General features: G+C 35.6%; 2 protein-coding genes and 2 pseudogenes across 5 annotated transcripts; 1 reads left to right on the forward strand and 3 right to left on the reverse strand.

Moving 5' to 3' along the window:
* Positions 1 to 2,048: 2,048 nt before the first annotated feature.
* On the reverse strand, positions 2,049 to 2,513 carry LOC137727672 (uncharacterized). Its single transcript, XM_088677649.1, has 2 exons — positions 2,311 to 2,513; positions 2,049 to 2,226 (listed from the first exon to the last, which is right to left on the reverse strand). Exons 1-2 carry the CDS (start codon positions 2,511 to 2,513, stop codon positions 2,049 to 2,051), a joined length of 381 nt encoding a protein of 126 aa, XP_088533775.1.
* Positions 2,514 to 3,817: 1,304 nt separating this feature from the next.
* On the forward strand, positions 3,818 to 7,133 carry LOC137729957 (putative 1-phosphatidylinositol-3-phosphate 5-kinase FAB1D). Of its 4 annotated transcripts, none has more exons than XR_015952228.1 (5): positions 3,818 to 4,036; positions 4,930 to 5,105; positions 5,215 to 5,248; positions 5,338 to 5,930; positions 6,274 to 6,493. XR_015952228.1 is itself a non-coding variant. In XM_088677658.1 (5 exons), exons 2-5 carry the CDS (start codon positions 4,931 to 4,933, stop codon positions 7,092 to 7,094), a joined length of 462 nt encoding a protein of 153 aa, XP_088533784.1. In that variant the 5' UTR covers positions 3,818 to 4,036; position 4,930; the 3' UTR covers positions 7,095 to 7,133. The 4 variants fall into 4 exon arrangements, 3 of the variants coding, with proteins under 3 accessions (XP_088533784.1, XP_088533782.1, XP_088533783.1); XM_088677658.1 differs by lacking the exon at positions 6,274 to 6,493 and adding an exon at positions 7,069 to 7,133 and having other exon boundaries at positions 5,672 to 5,898; XM_088677656.1 differs by lacking the exons at positions 3,818 to 4,036; positions 6,274 to 6,493 and adding an exon at positions 7,069 to 7,133 and having other exon boundaries at positions 4,821 to 5,105; positions 5,672 to 5,898.
* On the reverse strand, positions 7,132 to 8,052 carry LOC137729956 (putative F-box protein At5g55150; annotated as a pseudogene).
* Positions 8,053 to 13,097: 5,045 nt separating this feature from the next.
* LOC148693389 (U2 spliceosomal RNA) lies at positions 13,098 to 13,258 on the reverse strand (annotated as a pseudogene).
* Between the last annotated feature and the right edge of the window lie 2,866 nt (positions 13,259 to 16,124).

The following is a 16,124-nucleotide window of genomic DNA, read 5'->3' on the forward strand; positions in this document are numbered from 1 at the left end:
ACAACCCATGTCAACTCTTTCCGTTCTTTTGGAACAGTTTTTTCTCCCTCTAATGACGGGAAGACTGTCTCATCAAAGTGACAATCAGCAAAACGAGCTGTAAACATATCACCTGTCAAGGGTTCCAAATATCTAATGATAGATGGTGAATCAAAACCCACGTAAATTCCCAGTCTACGCTGAGGTCCCATTTTAGTGCGTTGCGGCGGTGCAATAGGCACATAAACAGCACAACCAAAAACTCATAAATGTGAAATTTTTGGCTGATGTCCAAACACGAGTTGTACATATGAGTATTGATGGTTGGCTATAGATCTCAATCGAACCAATGATACAATATGTAAGATGGCATGTCCCCACGCAGAGACTGGCAATTTGGTTTTCATAAGCAGAGTACGAGCTATTAACTGAAACTGCTTGATCAATACTTCTGCTAAACCATTTTGAGTATGGACATGAGGAACAAGGTGTTCAACATGAATGCCCAATGCCATGCAATAATCATCAAAGGTTTAAGACGTAAATTTACCAGCGTTATCAAGTCGGATTGACTTAATGGGATAATCTGGGAACTGTGCTAGTAACTTAATTATTTGAGCAAGAAGTCTCACAAAGGCTACATTCCGAGTAGACAAAAGACAAAAATATGACTATCGGGTAGATGCATCAACCAAAACCATAATGGATGTCCATTAGAGTTGGTAATGATCCTACGCATCATGGTAGATCCTGGATGACCCAAATGGTCATGCCAAAGGTTATCATTTGAGATAGCAATGTGTTTGCTCACTAATGGATGTCCATTAGAGTTGGTAATGATCCTACACATCATGGTAGATCCTGGATGACCCAAATGGTCATGCCAAAACATGTAAACTTTTGAATCAATAAACTTCTGGTTCATGACAGTACGTGATTTAATTATCCTTATGTACGTATAATACAATCCACTCGACAAACCATGCAACTTCTCCAATGTACACTTCTGGGTATCATTGGAGGTAATGCATATATACTCCACATTTTATGCACTTTTCGTTTCAATGTGGTATCCATTTAAGCGTATGTTTTTTAAACTCAACAAATTTCGAGTAGATCAAGTAGCATAAAATGCATTCTGTATGGATAATATTGTTCCATTTGGTAACATAATCTGGGCTTTCCCTGAGCCTTCAATTATGTCTGAAGGTTCTGATATTGTTGTTACCCCTATTCTTGTAAGTATTAAGCTTGAGAAATACTTTCGATCACAAAGTATTGTATGTGTGGTTACGCTGTCTGCAAAACAAATATTTCCGCCATTTCTCATGTTCTGAGAATGACCATAATTTTTATCCATGCTCTCTGAGTAAATGGAATCACAGTTAACAAACAATTTATAACAGGAAATGCCACTTTTATTGAATTGAAATGCTAGTTTTCAGCATAATAAAAGTACATCAAATATAAACGATTTAGTCGGACCTGTATACTTCATTTCCCCTTTCCACAATAAAATCTGGAACATCTAGGTGAGTTGTGTACAACTGCCCTGATAAGTCAAACATTGGATCAGGTATATCCATTGGTCTAGCCTGGTCGAGAAAATTGATCTCGACACCCTTCTCCTTGAGGGAGGTTTGATACAGATTCACCAGATGTTTTGGGGTACGACAAGTACGCGCCCAATGCCCATTGTCACCACACCTATGGTAGGCACCTTTAGAGTTCCTAGGAGCATTGTTCATATGAGCTTTGCCTTTGTGGCGATTCACATTTTTGAAGCTCGGGCCTGAATTATGCCTCGGAACCTGGTTGTGAAACTGAACTCCATGGTTCTTGCCTTTCCTGTTCCACCCACCTTGCTTGTGGTCACATCCTCGTTTATGATTATCACCACCAGAGGATGTGGCGTTCACTTCGAGGGAATCAGCATTCACTTCTGGGAATGGTGCAGATCCAATAGGTTGAGAATGATGGTTTTTCATCAGGAGCTCATTGTTCTATTCAGCTACTAAGAGCACAGATATCAGCTGGTTGTATTTAGTGTAGCCTCGTGCTCTATACTGCTACTGCAGGAGCATGTTAGAGGCATGAAATGTGCTGAGAGTCTTTCCCAGCATATGTTCCTCAGTAATAATATCCCCACAGAGCTTCATTTGAGAGGTAATTCTGAACAACGCAGAATTGTACTCTGTCATTGACTTGAAGTCTTGGATCCTCAGATGAGTCCACTCATAGCGAGCCCTTGGAAGAATCACCATTGTCTGGTGATTGTATCTATTTCTCAAGGCATTCCAAAGAGCTAACGGATCTTCAACCGTTAAGTACTCGCTCTTTAGCGCCTCATCAAGATAGCGGCGAATGAAAATCATGGCCTTCGTCCGATCTTGAGATGATGAGCTGCTCTCTTCCCTAATGGTATCTCCAAGATTCTCTGCTTCCATATGGATCTTGGTATCCAGTACCCAGGTAAAGTAATTCTTCCCGGTAATATCCAGGGCAGCAAATTCAAGCTTCGCCAAGTTCGCCATTTTCTTTTCTGAAAGAAAATAAGATGTGTAAGAACTTGCAATAATATGTATTCCTAGAGGAATATGATGTTAGAACTTCTGATTCTTACAAATTTTTCATTTTGATCTTTAGGCCAAAATGATAAGCACTCGAAACTTTTGGCTTGAGATTTTCAGGGTAAATAAAGAGGGCGATTGTACGGCACCATTCTCATTGAAATAATGTAACATAGAATGGGCGAATATTCCGCACCACTCAAGTGGCAGGAAATTTTAAATACGCAGAGCAGTGTGGGCGATTATACCGTACCACCTAAAATTGCAATGAAGGTAAACAGCAGGTAAATTTAAATATGCAAGGTAGGATAGGCGATTATACCGCTCCACCTAAAATTGGCAGTAAAATTAGATCTGCAGTCTAAGATAGGCGATGATACCGCACCATCTTGGATCGCAATAAGAATAAATTTGCAGTTCAAGATGGGCGATTGTACCGCACCATCTTGGATTGCAGTAAAATTAACATAAATAAACACTGGATTAGTAATCAATGTCCAAACCAAACAAGAAATCAAAAATTTATGTAACCGTTAGGTTGAGAACTAAGAGCAGGCATGGAGCAAACAGTTCGTCGCAAGGGTATACCGCACAATTGAGGCTGAGGAAGAAGATGAATAGTAAAAATCTTAGGGGAAACATTTTTTCTTTCTTTTGTTCGGCGAAGAGAAATGAGAGAATAATTATATTTAGAGAGTCGTGCTGATAACGTGTTATAAATAGGTTAAAGTTAGAGAGATAACATTTTAGTGAATGGAGTAAAGTAGGTGTAAAATGTCACACTGAAACTATAGCACAAGAGGATAACAAATAAAAGACGGAAGAATAGATGATGTTATTGATCTTTTCTCTCATTCTCTTCTTTTATATTTTTCTATCTCTTGAAAGCATACGGAGTGCTCTATTTATAAAGCAACTCCAAACTGATGCATTAACTGCACATTGAAGTTTACAACACTTCCTTTGACAATACAACCTCCATGCATTTACAAATTCAATTTCACTTTGCATTGGCATTGAAAACTTTTGCCAAAGTACTGTGAACATTCACTACCCACCAGCATTTTCAACAAAATTCTCCCTCTTCCCGACAAATCCAAAATTTTAGGCCCAAACAAATCCAACAAAATAAAGCATCCAACTCAAGTATCGAGTATCCTTTCCCTTGTAACGCTACAGTTTTGACCAAAACTAAAAACAAATAAAATAAAAATAAAAATAAAAATGTCTACCATTGTAAGTAGCAGCCCACTTGTAGGAATTTAATCAGCTTTGTAGTTTTGAAGTAAAATTTAAAATTAAATTGCTTCGTTCATATTTTCTTTCTGCTTCAATTCGTTCTTCGACTGTCTCCATTTTTTCTCGCCAAATCTTCCGCCTCTTGTCTCTGCGCCTGCGGACTCTCACCAGCAACGACAACTTCTTCACTCGCTTCTCAAGTTCTTTATTTTCCCCATTTGGAGGTTGCAGACAGCCACCCATCTCAAGTAATCAATTCTTCCATTAAAATTGTTTTTTGTTTTTTTTTTTTTTTTTGAACAAGTCCATTAAAATTATTGTTTCTTGTATAATACTTCTCCGTCTTTCTTCAAGTGCTGAAATTGGTAAGTTTTATCTATTTATTGTAATGTATAATAATTTTGTTTCTTTGTTTCCTATGTGTAATCTTTGTCAAATTGTCAAATATCTTCACGATTTTATATTGGAAACTTGGGATTTTATTAAATCTTGCAGGAAAAAAAAGAAATAAAAACATCCCATTTTTTGTTTTGGTTCAGGGTAAAAATAAGATCATCATTTTCTTGTTAGGAAGATTTGTGGGTTTTTTGGTACCATTTGTTTGATGACCAAATTTTAAATTTGACATTTTACGAACCAAGGAATTTCATATTATTTGGACTAGTTCTTTAGCATTCCTCTCGTTTTTGTTCTCTGTGGAAAAGTTTATGTATGTATGTATGCCCTCCACCTTGTTTTGTTGTCATACGATCTAATTTTTAATGGAACTGTATAGACCCGAAATTCGAATTTTTAAGGAAGGTAATTATCAGTTGATGATCACTGTAACTAGTTTTCGTTAAAAAAAATATATATATCCGATAACCATAAAGGAATCCCGCTTTCTTTAATTTTTAGATGTTCAATCTTCAAAGGGTTTAGGCTGTTATGCTGGTTGAGGTAGTAGGAACCATGCCTGAGAATAGATGTTCAACGAGCAAAGATAATGGTTGGTGACTGGTTTTCCTGTTTTTCCTTGTACTGTTGATTAAATGTTTGTTTTTTGTTTCCTTTTCTTATCCCCCTCTTAATTTTGTTTGAACCAAATAGGTTACTAAGTTGCAAGTTTGTTTTGGGTTTTCTTTTGGAATCGGGTGTGCAGTATGTGTCACTACTGTGGTGCGGAATTGACACAATCCAAGGAAAAGACCTGCAAAGTTTGTGAGGAGAAACAGGAGCGAGAATTTTTTAAGCAGGGTAAGGTGATTTTGTATACAGTGCAAATGATCACTCCAACAACTTCCTTGTCAGGCAGTGACACTTCTGTCTCTAGCTGCAGTAAGTGTCCATCTTGCTTTTTAGTCATACATTTTGGCCTTTCTTGAAACAACAGATTTTAGTCTATGCTGATGTGTTTGATAATTTCGTTTAACTTCTGATCTTTTAGGTGAGTTTTCTGTGGATGTGAGCTCATGTGATAGGTATGTACCCTCCTCGTATTGTAATTTGTTTCTGGTTACTATAATCTTTCTTTAGAACTTTGCACGACCGCCATTTCACTTTAATGTAGGGTTAATCAAGAAGAAAACACAATATGCAGTTCTAAAATGGATGTCAGCAATCAATCTAATGGCAGACTACAGAATTCAAGCTTTGAGCATCCAGTAAATGGTCTTGATAATATGTATACAGTAAGGGATGTTGAGATTATACAGACAAATGATGATCATGAAGCAAAAGATAGTAACGAAAATGAAGATTCAAATTATTTAGAAGATGATACAAATGCTGGGTATTATATTATCTGAAGTTTGTCATTGAAATGTTAGATTCGTGCCATCCAAATGTGGTTTTTGTGGGAAAAATTGTTTCTCCTGATATTCAAGAGTCTATTTTTGCCAAAGGAATGACATTGTCTTTGACATGAAGCGTCATCGCCTAGAGAGAGTTGCTCGTTATACTGGATCTCCAATTTTGTCACCAGATACAATGATGAGCAAAAACCTGAAACAGTGCGACTCTTTTCACATTGAATATTTTATTGAGGGGCATGCTGGAGGTGGAGGAAAGGAGCTGAGTAAAACATTAATGTTTATTGAGGACTCTTGTACACGCCTGGGCTGTACGGTTGGTAAATCACCTCCCCACTCCCTCTTAGACCTGGTTTGGTACTGAGGTGATTCTGAAAAAAGCTGCTATCAAAAAAAGCTGGGAGCTGTTTTTGTGTTTGGTAAACACTCAGCTTCAGCTTTTTTTCACAGTTTTGGATGAAAAAAAGCCAAAAACAAGAAGCTGCAAAACCTAGCTTTGAAAAACCGGCTTTTTTTCACATCTGTTTTACATAAAAGTTTACCAAACACTCTAATACTGTTTTTTTTTTTTTCAAAAGCACTTTTACAAAAAAGTTTACCAAACACTCTGCTGCTTTATTTCACAGCTGCTTATTCTCACAGCACAGCAGAAGCAGTTTTTTTTCAAAGCACAGCAATACCAAACCAGCCCTTAGTCTTATATCTGCATAATCTATACACATGCACACACACATTCCCAATTGACAAGATGGGCAGAGCCTTTCTTGTTTAAATTCACTTGACAGCACTGAATACTTAATGACAATCTAGATTCCTTTTGGATATGAATTTTTAGGATAATGTACTGATTCTTTCATGTTGCATATTTTTTTCTGTAATATTTACGTTCAAATAGCTTAAGCTTAACTTCAATAAGCGTTTGTTATTTTTTTCATGCACTTTCTGCTAATAGGAGTAACATATGCAGACCTACTGTTCTCATCTCATGTCAAGGTGCCTTCTTTAATCTACAATTTTTCAGAGGCCTATTACTTATTTTATTAAACAACAACAACAACAAAGCCTTTTCCCACTAAGTGGGGTTGGCTATATAAATCCTAGAACGCCATTGCTCTCGGTTCTGTGTCACGTCTTCCGTTAGATCCAAGTACTCTAAGTCTTTTCTTAGAGTCTCTTCCAAAGTCTTCCTAGGTCTTCCTCTACCCCTTCGGCCCTGAACCTCTGTCCCGTGATCGCATCTTCTAACTGCAGCGTTAGTAGGCCTCCTGTTACTTATTTTATTATGGTGGTTTTTTTTGCAACCATTTTTTATTGAGTCAAAATTTTGAATTCATACTGCCTATGTTCAAAGACAAGTCTTTTTTTCGTTGGACTTCTTGAGCTTGCCTTTTTTATCTGATACTAGAGACTGTATGATAAGTATTTCATCAATGCTTTAATAAATGAAAACTTTTGTAGTTTACTTAGCTGTGCTCGAATTAGCACTACAGTTTTTGCTGAAAGCAGCACAGAGTGATGCATTGAAGATCAAGTCTGTAGTGCAGTGTGCAGTTTTAGACCAGAAATCCATCCTCTTCATCGTTGAAAACCCACTTGTAGACCAGAAATCTCTTAGTCCGAAACCTGAAATACCTGTCAGGCGCAACTTCCCTCATCCAACAATATCTTAGGATGTGAAATAGGTCGCCCTTAGCTGATTCCACAAGATATTTATTGCCGCTATATCTTTCAAATGGTTCTGTAGGAGAGAGTAGCTTGAGTTGTGGCGGCTATGCACCAGGGTTATCAATATCCAGTGAGCTAACGCTTCCCCGCATACTAGCTGCGTAGACTTGGCCTCTATAAAATATAACATCAGCAGTTTCAAAGGACCTTACAATTAAATGCCAAGACTTCTGGCCTGCCTTGAAGACAGCCAACCTGGAATTCGAAGCGTAAATTGCTACAATGACATAGTTGTCCGGATTCAGAGAGGGATCACCTGACAAGATAACCTTACGGACAAAATGCTCATGGTAGCTTGCTACGCATTTGGGGATGAAGACATCTATGGGAGGCAGACGAATAACTGGCGATGCTTGTCTGAAAGGGTTCCTGAGTGCTATGACGAGACCTTCGTCTATGCGCTCTACCGTGGCCAGCCACCCATGGCTAGAGCTGCAAGCCCTCATCCTAAAGGGCACTTGTAACTGAGCATGGTTGTAGATTCGTCCTTCAGAAACGCTGTACACGAGTCTTTGGTCAGCTTGTGGGCGATTCTCGTCGGGGATCAAGAGCATGGGAAGTAACTGACGCCACCGGTTTGTTGCAAGATTACACAGTTTGGAAAGAGAGCGCCACTCCCTGCAAACGGCAGCGAAACGAACATGTTCTATTGGTTCCGGCAACCTGTCGAGAATGAGAAAGATGAGTGCAGGAAGGCTTGCCCATCCAGTAGTGCTGAAGCTGACAGGCGTGATCCTAGGACAGGGCATCGTGTTAGACTCAAACAATCCGGACAAGAAACGACGACGAAACCAAATCCCTTAAATAACCAATGGAAACCAAATCCTTCTTCGTTTTGGACCTTCCCTTTCCGTTACCTTAGAGGACAAGGAATCCCACAGCAACAAGGTAAATCAGCATCCCAGAGCAACAAGGAGATAAATGATATGTATTTAATTAATCAATTATTAAAATTAAGCTAGCAAGCAAGAAATCAGTAGGAAAAATGTGCACATACAAAGAAAAGCAAGAACTCAATGCCCTCACTCCCCATAGCAGGTCCAGGGCTTTTACCTCCATGAAATCCAAGGGCTTTGAGCAGCAAGTTTCGAGTTTCTGCAACGCCGTAATGGAGCAGTGGTATCTTGCCGATGATACACTGCAACTAGTAACTAATCAAAACAAATCACTAATTAATTAAGATGCTCAATGTTCGCTTAATTGTGATTAAGATAATCACAATCCTAACATCCTCCGTATGCTCTGCCAGTGCCATGTCCGCCGCCGATGTTTTCTGTTCCGATTTTTACTTTTTTACTCTTGCTTACAACATTTAAATAATCAGGTTGAAATAGTAATTTTATGTTTTGACAAATGATAGTGTTAGTAGGTTAAATTGTTAGTTGTTACGAGAGGAGATCGTTTTAGAGATCAAACTCGCATCAGAATGCATAAACATCGTTGATTTCTATCTCTCCAATTTGAAATAAATAAGAATAAAAAAGTCAAGTAAAACAACATTACAACGAGCGAGGATTCTTTGTTGATCCTATTAACAAACTTGTCAAAGTCTAACCTATGAACTATTAAATTACTAAACCAGATTCAAGATTAATTATAGTTGAATCCTAACGTATCGAACCTATCTACTGCCATGTTAGCCGCTCGAATTATAAGACTTTATCGTATAATTAGGAAATTGATGCATTAGGTGCCAAATGTCCTTTCCATAAAATTTGAGGTAAATTACGGTTTGACCTCATGAACTATTGCCCTAGTTGAAATTGACCTTCTAAACTTTTTTTTTTTTTTTTTGATAAATTAACCTCCTCAACTATTTAAAATCAGGCAATTAATCCCTTGCCGTTAGATTGTGGAATCAATTCCGTCAAATTCAAGGACAAATTAATCATTTCATCATCAATTGTTACTTGTCAGCTATAACCACCAATAAATTTTGACACATGAACACAGAATAATTCAAAAACATATAACATAATGAGAAAACATAAAAATAAAATAAAACACAAACGTTTATATAACGGACCATCTCACATTGTCATCACACGTTATTTTATTTTCAAATGTCATAGGTTTATTGATGGTTATAGTTGACAAGTAAGAATTGATGAAGGAAAGGCTAATTTTCCTTTGAATTTGACGAAATAGTTGATGGAATCTCTCGACAAGAGATCAATTGGCTGATTTCAAATAGTTCATGAGGTTAATTTACCAAAAAAAATAGTTTAAGGGGTTAATTTCAACTTGAGTAATAATTCAAGAAGTCAAATAACAATTTACCCTAAAATTTTCCCAAGGACCTTGAATACCTTTCTTAATTGCTTCCATCAAAATCTTCGAATCGCCCTGAACAGCAATTTTATGATAGTGCTGGAACTGCCAAATTGGAGGGCCATTCTTAAAGTTGTAGCCTCTGCCTGCAAAACAGAAGACTCCCAATTCCTAAGGGAAAAGCACAACTGAAAGTTCAAAGTTTAATATTTTGACCATTTCCAACTATTACTAACAAGAGAAATGATTACAGACTCTTTTACAAGTGACACTCTCTGTGTACCTTCAAAAAGTCTTCTTAGCATTTCTCTACGAGACTCTCCAACTATTGTAAAACATTATGTTAAAAAAATATAAGGTGATAAACAATCCAAAAAAAGTCTAACTTTAAAAAGTCTTCTTAGCATTTCACATCCAATGAATTCCCTTCAATAAAGTAGGTCTTGGACTCGTCCAACGAGCAAAGAATGGGCCCTTCAAAAGCTTTTGGTTTGTACCAGTTTTCTCACCAGAGCAATACCTCTACAACTTGCAATATATATATATATATATATATATATATATGTATATATGTACATGTGTATGTATGTATGTATGTATGTATATTGGTTGGTTGAAGAGTCTAAAATCAAAAGAGTGGACGATCCTCTTAAATGAATTGCAAGTTGGAAATTAAATTAACCCAATTTGAGGGACAAGGTAGTTAATTTGCATATATAACTCAACTCAAAATATTATTTGACTGACTTTTCATCCAGAATTTTGACTACTTTAATGTTTGGTAAAAAATATATAGAGTCAAGTACAAATAACTACTCAATTTTTCAAAGTAATTTTAAGTTGGTAGCAATTTTTTCAAACATTCTAAATAACTAATTTTATGAAAATTGGACCGGTTAGATCACCAACATTAAGTTATAATAATGTAATGATTATATACCGTATCATCCTTGAACTTTTTCGTGTTCTCATAAAACTCTTTGAGATTTGTAAGTAGTGAATTGTTCCAATGAATATATGGTTTCTTTTCAACCCATTGTGTTCCGACTTCAAACTCGCCCCCTGCAGGGATGTTAGTAAAGAAATTATTCACAACATACATGTGCTAGCTTTCCACTTGAGGTTCATGGTGTTTAAGTTTTCGCCACGAAAGTGGAACCAAGCAGCCCCTGATGTGGCTAAATACGTTTTCCAAAGAACAAGGTGTTTCCCAATAACATGGTTTTGGACTAATGACTTTTTCAATATTCTAGCTGCTGAAGTTAATGTGTTTGTTCGCATAAATTAGTAATAAATTAATTTACCGTTTGAAAAATAATTTCCTATATAATTTACATTTTAATGCATAAAGTCAATATTATGAGGTGTTTAAAATCCGGTGTCGTTGAAAATATTCATATTTAAATTTATAAAAATATTAAGGATATATCGAATATCGATAATGATATTAGTTGTTTTTGATAAAAATGAAGAAAATTTAAAATGAAATTTTAGAGATTGTCAAACATTAATTTTAAAGAAATATGATAATTTCTTAGATATTTTACCGACGAGTTAGAAATATCTACGAAACTTATCGATTTTAGCTTAAATTTAAGAATTTCTCAAATATGAAGCGAAGTTTAAACTTCACCCGTCATTTTCATAGCTTTCTCTAAAAGAAAATTAGATGAAAGACCAATTATTTGTTATTAAAGAAGTGAGAATGAAGGGCCGATAATTGATTTACAGACCTTGTCGCCACATTTCAAAATTTGCAAGATTCAACCAAGAGAATTCTTGTCACCAACATGCCACGTATAAAAGTTTCACTTCCCATTTGTCACGGCAATGGATAGTTTGGTAATTGCATTGCAGCATAGAAAATGACATTAAACACCCTCTCTACTACCACCACGTGGCCAACTACCACGACAGCCGTCTGTCCTTGCCAATCATTTAACGTCACCAACAACAAAAGAAGGTCCTCCAAGAATATAGCAAGCACTTGTTTATTTGTCAAATAAAAACAACAAATGTATATAAAAAAGCCGTCTTTAGACTCTTTACGGCTGGATGGCATTCGGCAACGTCACAAAGCATTCCAGCCGTTGTCTACCAATAGTCAACTTTTGGTTTTTCGCCCTAGTACGCAACAAGAGAAATGCTAAGGCGGTTTTTAAATTAAGATTCTTTGTGGTTTCTATATCATTCTATAGTTTAACGTTAATATTGTGTAAAAAATATGAGATATCTGAGAGTTCATGAGAGTTCTACTTTTGAGAGAGTCTCCTTAGGCAGAGACAGATAGGAGTAGGGACCAATGTAGTCTTAGGACCACCTGAAGTCCGAAAAATATACATGTGAAGGTCGTTCGAGGATCCTCCAAATGTTTAGTACGGATTTCTTTTGTACCTACTAAATGTTTAATGTAATTCATACTAGACATATCTCAATTCTCTATTCACTTATCAGATTCCTTCAACATATGTTGTTATTTGTTAACATATATGCAACATAGTTTGATTGACAACAAATCCACCAAAATTTCGACAAAATACCTCAATAAATAAGCAGAAATTTTTTTTACACGCTTCACGCTTTTAACACTGCTGAATCCGCCTTTCTCACTCCAATGTTCAGAATTTTTGACCCTCCAATTTTCTATTTTAATATAAAAATCCACTGATGCTGTGCTCAATTGGTCATTAAATCACACTACGAGGTATTCTCAGAAGTCAGAACATAATAAATCAATGGAGCAATAAGAATCTTATTACAATTCCTTGGTACATATCATATGTTAATAGACAGAAAATCGAATTTAATTTCACCCCAAGAAAATTTGGGTGTACGTAAATTATATCATATATTGCTGAAATTAACTATGTGTGCTAAAAATTCTAAGAAAATTTAACGTTTCAATTTGAACCACGCGAATCTAATTGAATCAATTTTAATGTTAAAAAAATTTCAGTGACCTAAAATAAAAGGAAATCCCCATTTTTCTACCTTAAAAATTCCCAATTTTCCATCTTTTATACCCAAAGCTTTTTTTGTCTTACTTCCATACCAAAACATTGATTTTTCTACCAATTTCATGCATTCGTTACTTTATACATTGAATCATTTGTTAACTAATGACGTGGTAGCAACTCACGAGAGATTTTTCAGTGTGATTGGCACACGAGATGGTACACCACGTGTTACTATGTAAATGGTGGGATTTGTGTGTTAAAAAGTTAATAACTTAAAAAATAAAATTTCCTACCACTTACATAAAAACATGTGGTATACCATCCGTGTGTCCCATCACAATGAATTTTTTTTCGCAACTCACGACACAATATGATACGTAAATATATAGGAAATCATTATTAGCACTCTTAAAAAGCCATTGTGCACTCTTCTCTTCTCTTTTTTTTTTTTTTGGTCAAATGATAGATTTGTTAGATTAGAGAGCCGACAGAGTTCGAACCCACACTATGGTGCAAGGGCAACACTCATCTCTACCACTGTGTTGGATGGCCACTTGCTCTTTTTTGTGGGTTGTGCCAGGCCCGAGCAGTAGTGCAATGCTTGAACGACACCTGAGGCCCCAATAGCAAGCTATTGTAATAAGCCCTCACCCTAAAAAAATTAACTTGATATCGTGTGTACCATTGACCCACTCTTCTCCTCTTTCATTTTCTCAATAAAAATTAGTGCAGGGTGGATTATTTGAAATGGCAATGGAAGCCCAATTATTATAATTTGACAAGGAGTAGTGTGTAGTTTTTGGATGCCTATAGCAACTATTTATGTATCTTCAAAGGGGAGCTGTAAGTGTTGGTATTGCAAAAGAGTCATCATCCACTCATATATTATACAAGGAGGAGTGCACATGATTTTCTAAATGGCAATCATAGTCTCATTTTTTGAAAAGCAAGAATTATAATTATATATATATATATACACACACACACCCACACACGTATGATCGCTCAAGCACTAACTGGTTAGTAATTTAATACGATGTTGACTACTTATCTAGGTTTGCTCCTAGTTATTAACTTAATCGGTTAAATGATTTCTGATCTCAGTGAGTTTTTACACCGTTGATCTTTTAATGATAACTTCAAAATGATCAGTCCACTCGTAATTACCATTTCTCAGCATTTGCAAACATATATGCCCTTACTGGACAAAGGTGATGAGGTATCATTTCTAGTACAAAAAACCTCTATATAGTCGTAATGTTGAGGCTAAATTACTTTATTACTATAAGGATGTTATTATTTAACAAGGGTGTAGCTAAAAATATTTTTGTTCCTTAATGAAACTTGTATGGTTACAAATAATGGAGCATGTTAATTTTCAAAATATCAACACTGGAAGGAAAGAGAGCCTAGTCTCTAATAGCTACATGTAGCGCTCTCTTTAACGTCAAAAGTTTCATGCCAAGAGTTTGTAAATATTCTTGACAAGCTAGAAACATTTTGACTTCAACAAGGTGTCTATATTGATGAGTTATTACGTAATTGCAACCTCAAATACATGGAATCAACTTTAAAGAATAATTCACTGTCTAGACAACTTTAGATAAATATTTTATTTCATCTTACATTTTTATTAGTGACATTACATACTTTTGGAATTATTGACAATTATTACCATAAGGAGGTAAGTTTCTTAAGACGAGACTTAGAACAAATTATAACTTATTACAATGTGAAGCATATTCCTATATATCATTGGCCCAAGTTGGGACCAAAATGTTTTATGATTAAAAAGAGGTTATTCATATATAGATTACCACTATAGAGATGTTTAGTTTTGTGGCCATCGTATTTAGTTATGTGATAAGTTTGTTCAATTCGAAATATTTGTGGCGATTGTTGTTTAGATCTGAGATGGTGGTGTTGTGATTTATGAGCTCAGCAAGTTAAAACTCGATGTTAATTTGTTGGAGGGGACTCATCTTAGGGCTTCTTTGTCATTGAATGCAAATCATTAGAGATAGGTGTGATCTTTCCCTCGTGCAACCTCTCTTATAGTTCTTTTAAGGTTTAGAACTAAGGATCTCCATGATTGAAGAACCCTACTGTATATTTGAGGTGTCGTGACATTCTTTTCATATGTGCAATCTTTTGAGTTGTTTTAAGAGACACGTTTAATATATTTGTTTTTAATAAAATTTCTTGCGCTCAAAACAATTGTAAAACATGTTTTCAATTGAATAAGCAGGTGAATTTCATATGAAAAGAACTCATTTTGTGAACCAAACGGACCTTTATGGAGATAGGGTGACGAGATAAAATTTCTTTCTTGTATATGTAGCTACACGCAACAATTATTCTATGTAATTAACATAGGCAAAATTTTCGTATTGACGTGATGTTAGCAAAATTTATTGTATTATTCTTACGGTATTAATGATAATTATTCAGTTGTAATCAATTTTAATTAATTCTTCCAATAAATGCATATCACCTCAATTTATTACTCTTTTAAAATACAGTTCATTGATCACATATTGATTACGCAACAATGACATATTAGCCACACAACGATAATACAGAATAAACACCAATCATTTTTGCAACAAATGTCAAAAATTAATTATTCCTGCTAATTGCCCAAAGGAAAAAAAGTAATGTCATCAAAACACAAAGAGTTGGCAGCCACCACAGGGTGGCCCAGTGATGAGGCGAATTCTAGGCCCATATTCTATACGGCTCGTTTTAGGTTCAATTCATGATGCTAATGAATCACACGATGATGTTCAGGAGAAGGTTGAAATATCTTTCTGACCCTTTAAAAGGGTGGAATGTCGTGACTTAGCTACCTGCAGATCCCCTTTTTAAATTGTAAAGAGAAAATACAAAGAGTTGCCACCATTATTTCAAAATTGTAAAAAATACAACAAAACCCTAATACCAAAACAACCAAAACCCTAAAACAATAAACATTCCTAAATCATGATCAAGCTCGCAGTGTCTAATTACAAATAAACCAATGTTGGAACAAGGGGTGATATGAAGAAAACATGCATTGATCGAACTACACATAAGAGGGTAGAAGGATCACATAATAAGGAATAAGGATCCTTATTTGACAATGATGACGAAAAACACATGAGTAGATGGCAACAGAATCATTCAACAACCATGTTCCGACTTTTGAGAGAAGAATTGGATTCAATTTGTCGACAAAATGTGATGGACTACTGAAATCTTTATCATAGTTTAGATCAAGTCACCACAAAGGAATAAGGATTGCCGATGGAAGGGCTAAAAGTGCTTTTTCCCGAAGAACTTGAATTTTCAACAATGTTTCAACCGGTTTACATGTTTGGTAAAAAGATTTAGAAGTAATTCTCACATAAAATCTCTTTTGATAGACACTTGTCAGATGATTTTCCAACAAGTACTTGTCAAGTTCTTATTTCGACGCTTTAATTATAAAAACTCTTTTAACAAAAACACTTAAAAGCAATCCCAAATAAAACTGGTAGAAGATTTGTTTATGAACAAAAATGCTTTTGGTCCTAATTCAAAAGAAACAAAAAGAAAGAAGTTTAAAGGTGGAG

Source organism: Pyrus communis, chromosome 10, assembly GCF_041283825.1.
Source record: "Pyrus communis isolate YQ-2024b chromosome 10, ASM4128382v1, whole genome shotgun sequence".
NCBI classification, from domain to species: Eukaryota; Viridiplantae; Streptophyta; class Magnoliopsida; order Rosales; family Rosaceae; genus Pyrus; species Pyrus communis.

Excerpts from the sequence above, each read along its gene's own strand:
- LOC137727672 (XM_088677649.1), bottom strand. The coding sequence starts at position 2,513 with ATGGCGAACTTGGCGAAGCTTGAATTTGCTGCCCTGGATATTACCGGG. Across the intron at positions 2,227-2,310 it reads GATGAGGCGCTAAAGAGCGA|GGCTCGCTATGAGTGGACTC; the intron begins GTACTTAACGGT and ends GATTCTTCCAAG.
- LOC137729957 (XM_088677658.1), top strand. The coding sequence starts at position 4,931 with ATGTGTCACTACTGTGGTGCGGAATTGACACAATCCAAGGAAAAGACC. Across the intron at positions 5,106-5,214 it reads CACTTCTGTCTCTAGCTGCA|GTGAGTTTTCTGTGGATGTG; the intron begins GTAAGTGTCCAT and ends CTGATCTTTTAG. Across the intron at positions 5,249-5,671 it reads GATGTGAGCTCATGTGATAG|GAATGACATTGTCTTTGACA; the intron begins GTATGTACCCTC and ends TTTTTGCCAAAG.